The 19,095-nt window shown below is 40.4% G+C and overlaps 2 protein-coding genes across 4 annotated transcripts in view; one reads left to right on the top strand and one right to left on the bottom strand.

Annotated features, from left to right (window-relative positions):
- dph1 (diphthamide biosynthesis 1) overlaps positions 1-4,241 on the bottom strand; it is a 77,715-nt gene extending 73,474 nt beyond the window's left edge. For all 3 annotated transcript variants that reach the window (XM_061781611.1, XM_061781612.1, XM_061781613.1), the window contains exons 1-2: positions 4,095-4,241; positions 1,637-1,786 (exon numbers count right to left, since the gene is read on the bottom strand). In XM_061781611.1, coding sequence (XP_061637595.1) covers positions 1,637-1,786; positions 4,095-4,146 — 202 coding nt within the window. In that variant the 5' untranslated portion in view covers positions 4,147-4,241. The remainder of the gene's footprint in view (positions 1-1,636; positions 1,787-4,094) is intronic.
- The window catches only part of rtn4rl1b (reticulon 4 receptor-like 1b), a 181,369-nt gene continuing 166,386 nt past the window's right edge, over positions 4,113-19,095 (top strand). Inside the window, exons 1-2 of the mRNA XM_061781614.1 lie at positions 4,113-4,240; positions 4,528-5,174. Coding sequence (XP_061637598.1) covers positions 5,162-5,174 — 13 coding nt within the window. The 5' untranslated portion in view covers positions 4,113-4,240; positions 4,528-5,161. The remainder of the gene's footprint in view (positions 4,241-4,527; positions 5,175-19,095) is intronic.

The raw sequence follows: 19,095 nt of genomic DNA, 5'->3' as shown, positions 1-19,095 counted from the left end.
TTGATTCATATTAAAAAAAATGCACGATTTACTGAAGACTCAAACTCTACTCTAATTACCTATCGGTGTGAATGTAAGCGTGCATGGTTATTTTTCTATATGATCCATGCGATTGACGGGAGACCAGACCATGGTATAGCCCACCTCTCACCCACAGGCAGCTGGGATAGGCTCTAAAAGAAAGCAGGAAGTTGCAAATGAAAACCAAATGAAAACCTAATATCCTTGTCAGAGGTAATAATACAATGTGAATAAAATGTGACTCACAGGCTTGACTTCAACCAGCTCATGGTTATTTACACACACAGGTAAATAAAATAAGAAGCTAAAATAAAATTCACTTGTTTTTATTCGCCACTTGAAAAGAACAGTGGGGTTTTCTTTTTCGAGGCTAAGGCTGTCAGAAGGAACAGATGGACGTGAAGAGGAACAGAAGGAGACAGAGGTGATAAGTTGTCTCGCTTCAGTCAGGGAAGTTGAGGTTTGATTTAAAGGGAAAAAAAGAAAAAAGAACAGTGGCAGCAGTGTTTTGAAAGGTATTGCATTGCCATCTGTTCCACTCCACTAGCGGCAGGGCCAAGTTAAAAACTTCAATGAACCCTCTCGCAGCAGTCAAGGACCAAGACCCCTGCAAACAGCAAGGATTTGTGAATAGACACCCCCGCCCCCAAAAAAAACTTTTTATTATTGCCTATAACAATTGTTTAAATCCAGTGGCATGGTGCAAAGTGGTTTGCACAGCCACCACACAGTTCTGAGATTGGATGTTCAAATCCGGGCTCTGAGCTTTCTAAGTGTAGTTTTATGTTTTCCCCGTCGTTGCGTTGTTTTTTTTCTGGGTACTCCAGCTTCTTCCCACATCCCAAAAACATTTTAGTTTCATTGTAGACATAAAACCACAGGTGTCAAACTCAAGGTCTGAGGGCCAGTTCGAGCCAGCCACATAATGTATTTTTGGGGGGGGGGTCTCTAGAGCAGATAAATTGTGTATATTTCATGTTTCTTGCTAAATAGATTTGTTCTTTTCATTTTGGCAGGAAATCTGTACCATTGTGTAAACGTAATAATACGATGAGGTAATTATACATTTACTGTATGATTTTCAGAGCCATAATGGTCCTTTGAGGAAAACCATGACAACTAAGCAAAAGACTACCTTACGTTGAGCAGCTAGCTGTTAACTGCTGATTAGCTGTTAACTTCCACCACTGCCAACAGCGATCCAGACCTTTCGCTCAATCATCTTAAGAAGTTTACCACCCTGCTTTCTCGAGCATCGCCTGCCTGCCTGATGAATCTCTACTGGAATCTTACATCACACTGCTGTTTGCTGTCAAAACGTCCAGCTATAAACTGGTGGCTAACTTCAGCTACTCCTCTGCTAACATGTCACATTACAAGGAGTAGGTTATTTGGGCGCCATTTTAAGGTGTTATAGAAAGACCGCAAATCTTTTTTAAATAAAATAAAAAAACGCAGATAGATGTGTTTTTCATCAAATAGTTTAAGTTGCGTTCAACAGATAAAAATTTGATTGGCAAATCGGCGAGGGTTGACTGTACGGAGCTTATGATTTTCCCAAAAAAAGCTTACAAAGTTACAAGCGTAAGGATAGCTTAAGGGCAGCTGAGCTCACCTCTTGTTGCCTTGGCTTGTCTGACTCGCCACACGGTCTTGGGGATCTCAAAGTTGTAGTTTGCGGGTAAGGCTTTCATGGCCTCCTGCAACTCGGGATCCTGCAGGATTTCATCAGGAATCTGATTGGCCACTCGGCGGGGTCCTCGGACTAAAGGAGAATGTTTCATTAAATCGCCGTCAGTTTTCCAACACAAAGTCAACATTCACTCTTCCCATTTATTTCAAATGTGTCTCACGTGTTCATAATACAACACCAAGTTACAGAATGCATGAGGATACAGACCCCAAGTCAATAATACAATTTTTCAGTGAAAAACGTTCATTATTTTCACCTGATTAGCCGTATGGTAAAAGTTAAAGAATGATTATCGCTGTCGTTTGGGTAGGATCAAAAGCCCTGTGTTCTACCCATCTGTTCACCAAACAGTTATTACTAATTGCCAAGTGTTTAACTGACTACAGAAAGTTGTGGAGCACAAGGCCTGAATCACAATAGCACAGTCTAGTGAAAAAAATAGATACTCCATTAATCCCTGAGGTAAACCTGGTGTGCTGTAGAAGCAATTAGTCACACCCAAAAGCATAATCACACACCACAGCATACAAACAATAGGTACAATGAAAAGTTTCTGCTAAAAGTATAAATAAAGCAAAAAAATGCAGTAGTAAAAGTGATTTAATAGAGTTCTACCGATCTGATCACGTAATTTTCTGCTGATTGCTATCTGGTGAAAAAGAACAGATTTTTATTTTTTTTCTTAAATTTGAAAGGTAACAAAAGTGACAAAATAATCCTGAGGTATAAAGATATTGCCAAATAGAACAGCAATAGCTTAGTTTTATCCAAAACAATGTAACATTTCAAGTTTGTGGTGGAGTGAAAAAGAAAATCACGTACTACACGCGATTGATGGGATTCCAGAAAAATGCTCGCTGGTTGTATAACACCTATTTGTTCATAGGGTTAGCCTAACAGCATAATTGGCAAATTCATTTTTAAAGTACTTTCACAATATCATTTCATTTGAACTTTATTTACCAGGTAAAATATAACATCTTTTGCAATGGTGACCTGGCCAGGAAGGGAGAAAGTTATACGTCAAGTCCAAGTCAATCACATTCAAGTTTATTTCAGTTGTTTATTTTGACCTCCGCTCTCAAAACAATAAAAATAAATCAGTTGAGTTGTGCAAATTCTAGGTCACATTAATGGTGGAAAAGTTTTAAAATGATTTATCTTGGTCAAAAAACTGCCATTTGAACAGGGGTGTGTATAATTTTTATAACCACTGCAGCCTTGTTCCTGTTTTTGTAATCTGCCTGGTGAGCCTACAGTATTGTGCTGTTTAACAAGTGGAAACAACATACTATAAGACCATTTCATGGAGCTGAATTTGCCTTAATTTGATATTTTAAAAAGATTTTATTTTATTAAAATTGTATTTATCAAGTGATATTGTTCAGCAATATCTGAATTTGCACATTCATATTTTATTTAGGTTTCTTTTTTTTATGTTCAGGCTCTGATTTAAAAAACAACTCGGGTTATTAGTTAGTCTGTACTTGAGTAGTTTTTTCAATGAGTACTTTCTACTTTTGGAGGACCACTTTTTACTTTTACTTGAGTCATATTATTCTAAAGTAACAGTATCCTTACTTGAGTACCCACAGAGGTGGGTATTACCTCTGTGTATTTATAATGACAAAGATTTACTTTATTCATTACTTCAGACCCAGGGAGGTCTCACAGAGTTAAACAATTTAGATTGTAACAACCAGTCCAAGTAAGTATTCTTTGTTTGCATCGTAATTTTGTACTTCACCACTGATATGCCATAAAAAGGATGTTTTTGTTGACTTGCTTTGAACCATTGCTGCACTAGTCTTATCGAACTAAAATGTATCAAGTTGGGATAATTTCGTTTAAATATAAAAAAATAAGACAGTCGAGACAATTGTTTTTCTTCTTCTTAATGCATTGCCGAAGTATCGGATCCGGACTCGGTAACGGTAGATCAAATGACTCAGACTCCGGAACAAAAGATCCGCACATCCCGAAAACGTTTGTTTACTTATTTTCGACATTCCATGGTATGAAGCCGGAGTGGGACGTTTATGTACCCTCGTAAAATGTGCCATCAACCCCGTTTCCTTCTTATTATTCGTCCAGACAGGCATTACTAAATCTATTTCCAATCGCTAAGCAGAATGTATGTTCATTCGTCTTTGTCTCTTACCTTACACTCGGCTTTTAAAAGGCACCAATATATCCGACTTATACTCTGAATATCCGTCCCGGATACCGATTTTAGACACGGACTGGAATGTTTACGTTACGTCATGTCTCGCAATAGCGTCAACTCCGTTGTCATCAAACGAAATACTTCCCTGTAAATTCACTGTACAAGTATCTGTGATTTGCGTCAATAATGTTAAGAGTGGAAGTGAGCTATTACCTGTTGGCTTTTTGACAGGAGCAAGCATTACTTCACACGAGGGGGCCGCCATGTTTTCTCTCCGCTCCAAACAGGAAACTGCGAGGCCAAAGCAATCGATAGAAGAGCATCGGATTGCCCTGTCTCAAGCACCGATGGAAGTAGCGGTGAGCAAAAAGACAATCTACGGATTAAATATAAAAAAAGTTAGACCATTTTATACACATTGATATATTCACTTACATCTAAATTTGTAAAATGTGAAAATACATTGCATAAAAAAAAATTATGACGCAAAATCAAGTCGGAATTTGGAATTGGGATTTTTTTTTCTTGTGATTTCTATGACACCACAATGTCTTTCGGTCTTATTGTCTCTCTGCTGAAGTTTAAATATAGTTTAGCACCACGCATGATTGGGCTCTCCTGCTGGTGCGTCTGTCTGACTCTCCAGTGAGAGAGGCTGAGCCCGCAGGAGGCGGGATGAGGAGGAGGTTGAGGTGGCACATCATCACTTTCTCCCTCCTTGAGCGCATCGGCGTGCTGGACGGATGCAACGCACAGACTTCTTACTGCACACATACAACATTTAACTATTATCAGAGTATGTTTTAAAATATATAAAATATTTTAAAGATGCATCTATGGAAGTGGTCGCTTTTTTTCCAGCAATTTCTCATTTAATGTTGGGGCGCGATGCAACCGGAGTAACTCTGGCTGGTTGAAACGAGCATTGATTTTATTTTTTGTAATTGATTTTTTTCTTTAATTATTATTGGAGGAAGAATTCAATGACCAAACATCTTCCTTGGAGTTATTATTGTTTCGGACTGAGGGGATTTCTGTGAGTCTGTTTTGCGATGATCGCCACCCGGTGTCAAATTTGCCAATAATCCGCGTTGGACTCTGTGGAGATTAATATAACCCCTGCACAACGGGAGAGACAATTGAGTGACACTGACAAAAAAATAAAATTAAAATTAAAAAGAAAGAAAGTGGAGGGTCTCCGGATCAACTTCCAAAAGTCTGGAATATTTGGATCGATGATTTCCAGAGGAGAGAGGAGCAAATACACTTAAATCGGCAACATGTTCAAAAGGGGTGAGTGAGATTTGATTTATAATGTGCTTATTTGCTTAGTTCATGTACGGGTTTATTTCTTGCACGTTGTCACTGTTATGAAATGCGATAAATGCCTAATGCACACGTGCAAACGTGCAGGCGACGTGTCGCCGTCCTGCCTGACTTTGAGTCCAAATTTCATGTATGCGTGCATGCACGACAATGTGCTTGTTGTGACACAGCTGATGCCGCACTGCAGCTCGTATGACTTGTGCCCGGGTCAGAAGGCTGAAAAAAATGTTCTTATCATCATTATTATTGTTTGACTTGATGGTCCACAAGGTTATTCACTCCCGGCCACACACTATATGATGGGCCAAGACCTCTTTTCACCTCATCTGCGACCAACCCAGACCAAAAAACGTACTTTAATATCAAGTTTCTGCAGGGAAAATACACCTTGAATAGTATATTTTCTGGCAAGGGTTTGTCTGTATCACTTGGATGGGCTTGTCCGCAGAAGATGGATGGCAACAGCAAAGACATTAATACTCATAAATCCTCTCATCTATCGATCTAACAGTCACTGCAATTCATGCTACTATTGAACAATAATTAAGGGAGTGAAATCAAACTTGATTGACCCTCCACTCCTACTAGTTCCCCACCCCACGGAGGCCTGGACAAGATGCACACAGACCCCCCCCCCCCCAACCCCCACTTGAGGAACCATTGCACAACAGGCCACCACTAAATGTGTTGTTATAACGACCTTTTTCAAAGCATTCCAACACAGTAAAACTGTAAATACGATACATAAACAGGGATTTGCAATAACATTAATTATTGAGATTCCATTGAGGTCATGCTAACAAGCTAGCTACCACTTGCATTTTAGAAGATGTTTTTTTTTTTTTTTTTTTTTTAACAACTAGACTAAAGGATACATGATTAAAAAAAAACGCAAAAATACATGTAAATCCCTTTGGTGCCTTGTTTGTGAGCAGTCATGTAGCTTCTAGCAAAAAAGCAACAAACTAAATCCTCATTTTCCAAAATCAAATACAGTTTAGCAGCAAGCAGCATGTCATGAACTATCGTGAAAAAAAAATGAAAAAAAGAAGCCCAATTACATTATACCGATATCAAAGTTCGAAAATCCACACGAGGCATGTGATTTTGGCACAGCAAACATGGCTAACAACCCAAGCATGAGGTTAGATTACAATGAAGTTAATAGTGGGTATGCTGACAGCAACAATACAAAATATTTTTGACATATTAGCAATGTTATACTTGACACAGGGTGGACATAGCAACATACTGTATCTTTTCTTGCCAAACAGGTTGTGATAGATAGTTATATCTCATACAACCAACAACTATAATGTACTGTATGTAGTAGGGGTGTAATGGTCTGCCAAAAATCCCTGCTCAGTATGTACTTTGGTTTTAAGTTCGCATAGGGTACAGTACAACTAACAAAATGCAAATCACTGACTCAAGTGCTTATCTTTTGTGGTAACAGGAACACATTTAATGAGGTAAAATAATAATAAAAAAGCAATAATTTCTCCACTAAATTAAGTTATTTAACATACTTAATAACAAACACAATGAAATAAAAATACATATAACATCTTAAAACCGTTCTTTTTAGAAAAGTCCAACATCAATAGTTTGTCTTCTTTTTTGGACGTGAACAATGCACATAAGTGCAACAGTAACAGTTTAAACAGTGTGAATTATTTTACTATGAAAACAATATTAGCATTTGGCTCCATTTGCCTGACAGAGCCCGTTTAAATTCTGCTGAAAATTGTATGTGCACAACCTGTTTTTTTTTTTTATGGGGCGGGGGGGTTTCAATGCTGCACTGATATTCATATTCATGTGATGTTGCTTCAAGAGATTGCTGTAATGCCAAAAGCATATCGCTAGCCAGATCCTGAGCTACACTGTGTTTGTTTACGGCGTGGACGTATGGCTAGAGTACAAGGCAGTTATACTTCATGTACCTTACTGTTGGATTTATCTTACCCAACATTATAAAAAATAGACACAAAAGGAATGAAGACGCTGGTTTCTTTTTCTCATGAGGAGGGCGTATGGGAGATTGTTCAGATCACAGCCTCTCAACACGCTCTAAACAATCCCCCCCCTCGCTCCTGCTTTTATTTGAAATAGGAGGGATTTACAAATCATAATGTTCTAAGCAATAAGACACAACACAAAATATTTGATAATAAGAGGGTTTTTCCCAGACATAGTATTCTAAACAATAAGACACAACACATAATATTGTATTTATCTAACACTTACCTAATACAATTACTCACAAAAACTTAGGGATATTCATCTTTTGGTTGAAAACTGAAGATGAACTGAAAAACCACTACACTATAACCTTTACAGGTGAATTTAATTTGACCTTCTCCAAACTTTGTCCAACTGTTAAATGCTTCAGTACTTTTTGCACGAATTTGTATTCTCTAAAAAGGAGCTGGACATAAAAATTCACATAAACTGTTTGAGCCATTAAAATTTCCAAGGATGTCCACTTTTATTCCTTTCTTTGACTCTTCCGTTCTCTCTGTATCTCTGTTGCAAGCTGCTTATGACAACATTGTGACACTTGAAGCTCAGTGGCCATTTCCCTCTGAGAACATCCTGTTTGAAGCCTTGCAATGGCGAGGTATTGTTAATCAATCGTTTAGGTGTCGTCTTGGTCTCATGATATCAAAATGTGAGCAGCATGATGAAGAGGACTGTTTAAATACCAATTCAAATTGAACCAGGAAATTTTGTGGATTTTGTGGATCAAACATCTGTTGTAAATTTTGCTGTTCAGCTCATTTTTGGAGAGCAACAAGTTGTGTGCAACAACCTGCAACACTGAACACTTCGACATGAACATTCAAAAGTTCAGAGGTGAAATTAAGTTCACCTGTAAAGGGTATAACTGACTAAGAGCTGCCCATAAAATGATGTATTTTTAAAATTATTTTATTGAACCTTATCCAGGTAAGGTATTTGCAATGCCAACCTGGCTGCAGACAGCAGAGTAAAACAAAGCAAAATAGAAGCGAATACATATACAAGCTGTATAATGTGATATACTGACAAGTGAAATATTACATCATAGCACATGGTGAATAAAAGGGTCCATAAAAGGCATGTGAGCAGATATTCTCTAAAGCTGGAGAACTCGCATGAAGAAAAATGTAATCGCCTGAATGCCAAGACATTAGAAAAATTTGTCTTTTTGAATAAATATATAAATAAATGTAGAAGCCTGCAGATGACTATAGATGTGATTCATTGTTCTCAAACCTTTAGTGGAACTGTGTAAGGATTCAGGCTCATGTCCCTATTGCATTTCCAACAAGTAAATCCCATCTATCGTCATCCGCATGCTTCTGTTGCACAATCTATTTAGCTATATCCTCTCAATAAAAATAGAATAAATATATTCTAATTTATTGAAATGTACCTGTATATAATACCTCAAAGACTGTCTGCAGCCAGGTTGGTATCGTAAATTTGAATCAGTTCTCAATTGCCTCACCTGAATAAAGGGTTATGTTTTAAATGTTTCCAAAATATTTCAAGTTTAGATTAAAATATAAAATAAGACATTGAAAGCTTGAAATAGAAGCCTTTTTTAGATCCAGTAGGTGTCAACATCAGCCTCATTTGTTGAAGCTACCCTGAACTAATTAGTGTGATGGGAACACACACCGTCTGGGCCATAGGAACCTTTTGCTACCAGGAACCCCTGCTATCAGGAACTCCAAGTTCCTGGGCAGGTTGGTGGAAAAGCCCCTCATCGATTTGTCACAATTTGTAATTAGGACCTACAACTGCAAGCATAATTGTAAATCTGAATTTTGCGACTTCCCGTTTCCATATCACCACCTAACATTTTTGCACGTTTTCCATCCTGATTCATGTAAACCTAAGCCCGACACAACCAAACCGCAGCACAGAAACAATCTTTTTTTAGTTACAACAGCGACAGGATTACCATGTCTGGTAAATTATGCAAAGAAGAGTCTGAGGAGTAATTATAAATGCTCATTATAGCATTGACACAACAACACATCTATTGGTGGCCTTTTACACAGTATGATGTCTCTTCTCTCCGCCGCAGGTCATGCTGGCACCAGAAAACTGTATCGATAGATACCACTGCTCACTGCTTTTAGTCTGCTTTGTCAGACCCAATCTGTTTTGGAAGCATGTGTGTGTGTAGTGTGCCTCAGGGGCAGCGAGAGAAATAGCCTGTTTTCCTTTGCCATCACATCGATTATTGCCGTTCCAAGAGTCGAGATGAAATACACCGCAGTGATGAGTGCTTATAGCTGGAACAGCTTGGAGGGGAGGACCATTGTCGAAAAACTGCCTTCTGACAGCTTAGTGCAAGAAGTGCTGCCATAACATTTAAAGGGAAGCGTCACAAGGTTCGAAATTGTTTGCTGGAACCGACGTGAGTCACGATGCAAATGTATGAATGTCTTCTTTGGAGTTTGACAAACATGCATGTCCTGGTTTCGTGTGTCATACAAATGGATATGCTGGTAATTGCTATGTTAAGATCTTCAAGATGCTCCACAACAGTCATTAATTTCCCATTTGACTGACTGGAGCTGGAACCAGGGGTGGTGGTACGTGGGTGCAAAAAAGATTCCAAATTTGTCATATATGCAAATGTCATCTTGTGCCACTGGCGGACTGGGGGTGGTGGGGGGGGGATAAAAGAACATCATTTGAGACAAATTAATTTGAGGTAGAGATTTCACTCTTCTGCCAAAAATGCAAGCGTACTGCAGCATGTCTTGAGTCGGCGGGAAGGCAGAGATGTGTCAGCTTTGGCAGGAACATTGAAGTTCTCTGGTGAATTTGAATGACTTTGCACCTAGAATAACACATTGCAGGGAGCCTGGTTATTGCATGAGGGCCCAGCACTGGCTGTGACACATCCACCATTCACAAACACATACAGTGAAAGAAAAAAATGGTCTTAGATGATTCATATGTGGCGGCGGTGCTCAACGTGACTTTTCATGGCAGCTGATTGTGGCTAATTATCACGCTAATGAACAGCGATAGGTAGGAATGCACTACATTTACTCCGTTACATTTACTCGAGCAATATTTTGAATAAATTGTACTTGTCAAAGTAGTTTTAATGAAGCGTACCTTTTACTTTTACGAGTATTTATGCTAAGAAGAAACAGTATTTTTACTCCGTTACAATAATCTACATCCCGCTCACTACTTTCATCTATCAATAATTTCATGCGCGATCTATTTTTTGAATTTTGTTTTCGACTTGCGTGTCGTGTGCCATTGCTCCAATCCACCGTGATTACCACAGTGATGTGTAACTAAAATTCTCCAATCAAACAACACAAGAAAGTCAAGTCATTCAATTTTATTTCAGTTGTTTATTTTCACCTCCCCTCTCAAAAAGATACAAAAATAAATCAGTTGAGTTCTAAAAATTCTAGGTCACATTAAGGGGAGTTCCTAAAGGTTCTGGATGTTGTGGGGCTGTCTTGGTTGACACACCTCTGCAACATCGCGTGGACATCGGGGACAGTGCCTCTGGATTGGCAGACTGGGGTGGTGGTCCCCCTTTTTAAGAAGGGGAACCGGAGGGTGTGTTCCAACTACAGGGGGATCACACTCCTCAGCCTCTCTGGTAAGGTCTATTCAGGGGTGCTGGAGAGGAGGGTCCGTCGGGAAGTCGAATCTCAGATTCAGGAGGAGCAGTGTGGTTTTCGTCCTGGCCGTGGAACATTGGACCAGCTCTACACCCTCGGCAGGGTCCTCGAGGGTGCATGGGAGTTCGCCCAACCAGTCTACATGTGTTTTGTGGATTTGGAGAAGGCGTTCAACCGTGTCCCTCGGGGAGTCCTGTGGAGGGTGCTTCGGGAATATGGGGTACCAAACCCCCTGATACGGGCTGTTCGGTCCCTGTACGACCGGAGTCAGAGTTTGGTCCGCATATACGGCAGTAAGTTGGACTCGTTCCCGGTGAGGGTTGGACTCCGCCGAGGCTGCTCTTTGTCACCGATTCTGTTCATAACTTTTATGGACAGAATTTCTAGGCGCAGCCGAGGCGTAGATGGGGTCGGTTTGGTGGCCTCAGTATTGCATCTCTGCTTTTTGCAGATGATGTGGTTCTGTTGGCTTCATCAAGCCGTGACCTCCAACTCTCACTGGAGCAGTTCGCAGCCGAGTGTGAAGCGGCTGGGATGAGAATCAGCACCTCCAAATCTGAGACCATGGTCCTCAGTCGGAAAAGGGTGGCGTGCCCTCTCTGGGTCGGGGATGAGATCCTGCCCCAAGTGGAGGAGTTCAAGTATCTTGGGGTCTTGTTCACGAGTGAGGGAAGAATGGAACGGGAGATCGACAGGCGGATCGTCGCAGCGTCTGCAGTGATGCGGACTTTGTATCGGTCTGTTGTGGTAAAGAAGGAGCTAAGTTGAAAGGCGAAGCTCTCAATTTACCGGTCGATCTACGTTCCTACCCTCACCTATGGTCACGAGCTGTTGGTCGTGACCGAAAGAACAAGATCCCGGATACAAGCGGCCGAAATGAGTTTCCTCCGTAGGGTGTCCGGGCTCTTCCTTAGAGAGAGGGTGAGGAGCTCGGTCATCCGGGAGGATCTCAGAGTAGAGCCGCTACTCCTCCACATCAAGAGGAGCCAGATGAGGTGGCTGGGGCATCTGATTCGGATGCCTCCCGGACGCCTCCCTGGTGAGGTGTTCCGGGCACGTCCCACCGGGAGGAGACCCTGGGGACGACCCAGGACACGCTGGAGAGACTACGTCCTTCGGCTGGCCTGGGAACGCCTCAGGATCCCCCCGGAAGAGCTGGATGAAGTGGCTGGGGAGAGCGAAGTCTGGGCGTCCCTGCTAAAGCTACTGCCCCCGCAACCAGACCCGGATAAGCGGTAGAAAATGGATGGATGGATGGACATTAATGGTGGAAAAAGTTTTAAAATTATTTATACGAGTCAAAATTATTTTACAACACAAAAACCTGGGATTTTAACAGGGTGTGTATACTTTTGTATATCCACTACAGCCTTGTTCCTGTTTTTGTAATCTGCCTGGTGAGCCTAAAGTATTGTGCTGTCTAACAAGTGGAAACAATATAGTATAAGACCATTTTAATTTATTTTACAAAGATTTTTTTTCATTAAGATTGTATTTATTAAGTGCTCTTGTTCAGCAATATGTGAATTTACACATTAGCACATCCATCTCACAGTTCTGAGGACCCGGGTTCAAATCCTCGCCTGTGTGGAGTTTGCATGTTCTCCCCGTGCCTGTGTGGGTTTTCTCCGGGTACTCCGGTTTCCTCCCACATCAGAAAAACTGGCAGGGTAGGTTAACTGAAGACTCTAAATTGTCTGTAGGTGTGAATGTGAGTGCAAATGGTTGTTTGTTCATATGTGCCCTGCGATTGGGTGGCGACCAGTTCAGGGTGTACCCTGCATCTCGCCCGAAGATCGCTGGGATAGGCTCCAACACGCCTGCGACCTCAGTGAGGATAAGCGGAATGGAAGATGAATGAATGAATGAACATTTTATTTAGTTATTTTTTATTTGATTTGACGTTTATGCCCTGATTTAAAAAATAAATCAGAACTTACTCACTAGTTACTCAGTACTTGAGTAGTTTCTTACTATTATTAATCGTATTATTTGGAGGACAACCTTTTATTTTTACTTGAGTCATTTTCTAAAGTAGCAGTACTCTTACTTGAGTACAATATTTGGCTACTCTTCCCACCTCTCCTAATGAAGTGAAAAAGTAGATTTTGCGTTCACATGACGTCTGCCGCGGCACGGTGGACGACTGGTTAGAGCATCAGCCTCACAGTTCTGAGGACCCGGGTTCAATCCCCGGCCCCGCCTGTGTGGAGTTTGCATGTTCTCCCCGTGCCTGCGGGGGTTTTCTCCGGGCACTCCGGTTTCCTCCCACATCCCAAAAACATGCATTAATTGGAGACTCTAAAATTGCCCGTAGGTGTGACTGTGAGTGCGAATGGTTGTTTGTTTCTATGTGCCCTGCGATTGGCTGGCAACCAGTTCAGGGTGTACCCCGCCTCCTGCCCGATGACAGCTGGGATAGGCTCCAGCACGCCCGCAACCCTAGTGAGGAGAAGCGGCTCAGAAAATCGATGGATGGATGACGTCTGCCTGCCCACGCATTTCTTGAGTGGAGGAGGGGTTTGTGCAGGTCGAACTTTACTTTGACAAGGTGAGGTCTTATCCTGTACACCTGAAACATCTGATATGGTAAATCTATGATTTGTATTTGTATTCTGATTCGTTTTCCCAGAGAAAGTAAAAATAGAAATAATTAACTCCAGACCACATTCAAAATCACCATTACATGAAGGGGCAATTTAACATCCTTAATAGTTATTGTATATTATTGCTTATCCAACAATCATATTTTGTGAGGTCTTGGAACTCCTTAGTTTCACGCGGCTTTAGATTGATGTAGAAAAATGTGTCCCAATTCTTGCAACTCTAGGTTGTTTTTTTTACTTTAGAGGTTCCATTGTGGAAATATAGTTATATACTATATGTCTACTCTATATATACAGATGCACACCTTACAACAAGGTCATGTACGAGTATGGACCCATGAAAGCATGAACAACTCCTAACTCCATCAGATCTCTTTCACTATTGCACATATTTCCACTGAAAAGCACCGGTCCGTAAAGAAAGCACGAGACGATCTGACAGCAACAGAAAGTATAAAACATCCACCGCATGTACAGTACCATGCAGCCGCGCACTATAATTCCAGCGACGTGTTCTGTATGTTTAATGGAGGCAAGTGCAGAGATGGCTTTCCTTCATGTGAAATGTCCCCTTTTAGTCTTGTAAGTACTGCATGTAAGTTGTGGAACAGAAGCAGCAATTTTGTACACCACCACCAATGTGTGGCGATGTTAGGACATCTGCCTCACAGTTTTGAGGTTGTGGGTTAAAATCTCCTTCGTGTAGTTTAGCTGTTGTTCATGTGCTTGTGTGGGTTTTATCCAGGTATTTCCCCCCAAAGTTCATGTTGTAGTTTAGTTAGAGTAGAATGACATAGCTGCAGTGACGCCTAATTTTCAACCACAGATTGTGTTTCTATTTACACATTAAGGACTACAGTCCTGTTTTTGTTTTAATTCCTCATTAATAAAAAAGACCATTCAAGCAACACATTTTTCCTCATGCTTTTGAGACCGAAGGGTAAAATCTGCAGCAGACTACTTGTGTGGACCCAATGGGTGGCAAGAATGGAGAAATGCCAGTATTTGGAGATAATAGCTCACAGCAACATATTTGGGGGGGAAAAAAAGAACTACGAACTCGTTCATTTTTGGATCGGTCAAGTGAACCTTGAAGTGGTTCGTGTAGAAAATGAACTTTCCCATCATTGGTTGTCATCATAAAAGCATTTTTAACTGTACAGGCGATTATTATGCAACATTTTAGCAGTCGTAATTGTCATACAAGTGTAAAAAGAAGTGAACTAAAACAGTAAAACACTCATTACTCCTCATGCAGTAAAACTTTAGAGATGCATTTTTGTAAGGTATTGTAAATAAACTGTCCATCTTCACAGACAAAGTTCTTATTAGAAAATACGATGGGAAAATTACAGTTGTTATCTCCTTTCAACGATGGGTAAGCAGACCTCAAACGTCATAGTCCACAATGCACCGCAGTAGAATTTCATCACTCATGTTTGTACAGTCTGTAAAACCCATATTTAGTGAACAATAAAAACATGCTTTTTCTTTTCCTAGATTGGAAATGGCTACCCATGCCAGTGTTGTACTTCAATGAGTTCAGTGAATGAAAGTTCATGAAGTAGTTCATATTTATATTTCAAATTCTGATATTGCTGCGTGTATGCGCCCGCGCGTGTGCAGGTGTGTGAGCGAGATTAGCATGTGTCCCAAGAGTTTTTACAGTTGTGATAAAACAGGGCTAATGAGGGCTAAAATGCACAACCAAAACAACAACAAAACATCTGCAATTCACTGCAAGGTTTTTTTTCAAGTTGGAAGTGGGCTGAAATACCCACATTGGTGCAGACAGTGCCAGAAAAATACTACAATACATGAAAGCTGTTCTTTTTCTTTGTCAAAATGTAAACGCAAGTTGCCTAAAACGGTATCAAAGATTTTTTCCAACATGATCGCCACATAGGCACGTCAATTAGCCGGGCTGGCGTATCTTGCGTTAATACCGGAAGCGCAATCGAAGATTTTTGTGAGGTCATGTGACTTCCTTGTGTCGTTTGATTGGTGAACTAGACTTACACGTCACTAGCGCTTAAATTGGATTGGAGCAAACAGCGCCCGCCCACATTAGATGGGATAGGTAAATAAGCATGACAATCTGGCGAAGTCGAAGTCGTAGTCTAGAGATCGACGAAATAGTTAATAAATAAGCAATCATTGATAAAGTGGCGAGCAGCATTTAGTCCATTGCAACAAAGTAAAACTATAGTTTCTTCTTAACACATTCACTGCCATTGATGGCTTTAGAAGTCAAATATCCATGTTAACTGGGAAGGCTGGCAGTGAATGAGTTAAAATAAATACTTGAGTAAAAGTCAAAAGTATGCTGTATTAAAACTACTTTGACAAGTACAATTTATCCAAAATGTTACTTGAGTAAAAGTAACGGCGTAAATGCAACGTGTTACTACTCACCTCTGGCGAGGACTTCTTTGAATGTGATGCGTGTTATGAATGGAATGTATAGCCAAGAAAGGCAACAAAGGAGGCTTGTGAGAAAAATGCTGCTTGTGTATCATTATTATGTTTGTGCACGCTGCCAGATATGTTTACTGTTGCGAGTGAATGCAAATTAATTTAGAACGTGAACACTCCCTCGACCCTGTTTATCTCGTGTTTGACGTCATACATTGCTAATTACTTGTTGCATTTATGAAAGGCTGTAACAATTAGATTTCGTAACATCAGTCACTATTCAGTGCAATAGCTTTGACCCCCTATTGATATAGATGTGTCGCACTGCCTCATATTTTGGGTACCCCATTAAGTTACATTCAAGAGAGACCGAGCATACGGATAATTCGAACAGCAGTTATCTTAAAAAAACAATTGTCAATACAAAAAGAACAAAAACTGTGGAACAAAAGGTACCACCAAACGGGTGGAGATGGAGGTAATAAAGCAGTAGGTCTGCGCTCATTAACAAAGGACAAACAGCTGCTTTGCAGGAGAAGCAAAACGCAGGCCCAGACCAGGCAAGTGATTAACTATGATGACAGGAATTTGTACGAGAGCATTAAATGCACATCTGTCATTTAACTATGTTGCAACCTCTCAGCCGTCGTTGAGGCCCAGCGAGTCTTCTATTTAAAGAGAATAGATTCCCGGCTTTTCTAATCCTCTCAGTGTCAATCTGTGTCAACTCGCTATTGTCGGACTTGTGTTTCGGACCGGTGACAGAGGGCTCGGAAGAGGAGGATAATGTAGAGAGCCGAGCAAAAATATAACCCCCAAAGCAATCTCCTAAAGCTGTCTATAAGCCGCCTGAAAAATGAGAAGCAAATCAGAACGGGGTGGGTTTGCGTTTCCTGTCTTGTTATAGAATATGTCTGTTTAAAAAGATTAGGACAATCAGAACAACCAAAAAAAAAAAAAAAAAAAAAAGGAAAGTGGAGGGAATACTTTCTTTCTAAAACAACAAAGCAATGAAAAAGTGTTGTACGATTGTATGGGTAATCTGAAGAGCTCACCTGGAGTACATGGCTTCAACAGTAATTTGTTGAGGAGCATATTCAATAATTGGATCCCTGACATTTACTCATGCTATAAAATAAATAAACAAATAAATAAACATTTATGTTGCTTATACATAATGCACTGCTATGCATGGACATGCATCCCAAACATTACATATGCACAATAGGAGATTCTAAAGCAAACCACATTTATTTAGTGGCAAGTGGAACCTTCAAGTTTGAACAAAATCCATTCAGTAGAGTATTTCAGATATACAATGTTTTTTATAGAATACAATTGCAATAGAAACCACCTGCATTCAAATTGTTACCATTAGCAAACCTTTGTAAAACCTCTGTATAGGCTTTTAAGTAACATTTTAACATACTGAACAATCATATATGTACATGAAAAAATAAGTTAACCACAGACAATAAAACATGCGCTCCTTGCCCCTCCACGGCTGCCGTATCCCTTACACCGCAAAACACTGCCATTAGGATGAGTTAAGTGAAAAGAAAACATTTTGACTGTGAAAAAACAGGAAGTTGAAATGGAAAAATATTGACATTGAAAAAAAATAAAAGCATTGTGACAGAAGAAGATACACATAAAAAGGCATTAGGAAAATGCGGGGGAAATAAAAAAATAATAAAAATCATGTGATCCTGGCTCATTACCCTACACCATAAAAACTGTTATTAAGTTAAGTGCGGGGGGGGGGGGGGGGGGGGAATTTAAAACCAACAGTGCTGAAAACACAAAGTCACTGTCACTGAAACCAAGATGGACATGAAACGAAAATCATAAAACTGGCATTGAAAAGAATCTCAAAATATTAAATGGTTTTTTTTCATTAGTATTACTATGGGCCAAAATACTGTATCTCCACAGAGATGTGAAAGACTCATTGCCAGTTATAGAAAACGCTTGATTTCAAGTTGTTGCTGCTGAGGGTGGCCCAACCAGTTAGGGGGCCATTAGTTTTTCACACGGGGCCAGGTAGTTTAAAAAAAAAAAAATTCCTTAATAAATAAAATTACCATTTCAAAACATTTATTTCTGTTTGAGTTATCTGATAAAGTGGGGAAATTATGCAAAAAAATAAATAAATACATTTGAGAAGGGGCAAATACTTTTTTCATACGTGGACAAAATCTTTATTTCCCAAGTATGTCAAAAACAGCGGCACGGTGGATGACTGGTTAGAGCGTCAGCCTCACAGTTCTGAGGACCCGGGTTCAATCCCCGGTCCCGTCTGTGTGGAGTTTGCATTTTCTCCCCGTGCCTGCGTGGGTTTTCTCCGGGCACTCCGGTTTCCTCCCACATCCCAAAAACGTGCATTAATTGGAGACTCTGAATTGCCTGTAGGTGTGAATGTGAGTGCGAATGGTTGTTTGTTTGTATGTGCCCTATGATTGGCTGGCAACCAATTCAGGGTGTACCCCACCTCCTGCCCGATGACAGCTGGGATAGGCTCCAGCACGCCCGCGACCCGAGTGAGGAGAAGCGGCTCAGAAAATGGATGGATGGATGGATGTCAAAAACACACATGGAATTTGTCTCCGGTAGTTGGAGCCGCTCTACAGTACGACAACAGACAGCCATTTGACAGAAAATACTTTTGAGACATAAAAACAAAAACACAGTATGGAGAGCCACTGAGTAATGAAAGGTTACCAGTAATGTGGTAATGCCGATACTTCATTTTTTTCCCTACAGTTGTGCAAATGATGCAGAGTCCTCTAGTAATTTAGAGCAGTTTGAAATGACTAACAGAGCAATAGTCTGGTACAGTGACCGTTGTGCGAAATGGCGCAGAGCCTTCAAGAAGTTTAAGCAGTTTTAAATGACTAGCAGTGCGATAATCTGGAACAATGTCAATTGTGAAAATGGTGCAGATACTTCTCAAGCACGAGTGCCCAGTATTGGTCAACAACAGATATGCAAATAGTGCAGAGTGGTGAGACTACTACAGTGAGTGCATGAATAGTGTATAATTGGCCTGACAGAGATGTGACAGCAATCTCAAGACAAAATTAGCAGTATGTTACAAAGGAATTGTAAATTAACTGTTTAAGAAGTTAATGTCAAGAAGGAAGAAGCTGTTGGAATGTCTGCTAGATTTAGTTTGCATTGTTCGATAGCGCCTACCTGAGGGAAGAAGGA

Source organism: Phyllopteryx taeniolatus, chromosome 8 (assembly GCF_024500385.1).
Source record: "Phyllopteryx taeniolatus isolate TA_2022b chromosome 8, UOR_Ptae_1.2, whole genome shotgun sequence".
Taxonomy (NCBI): domain Eukaryota; kingdom Metazoa; phylum Chordata; class Actinopteri; order Syngnathiformes; family Syngnathidae; genus Phyllopteryx; species Phyllopteryx taeniolatus.
Note: the sequence above shows the minus strand (reverse complement) of the source record. Positions and strands in the feature narration are given on the sequence as shown.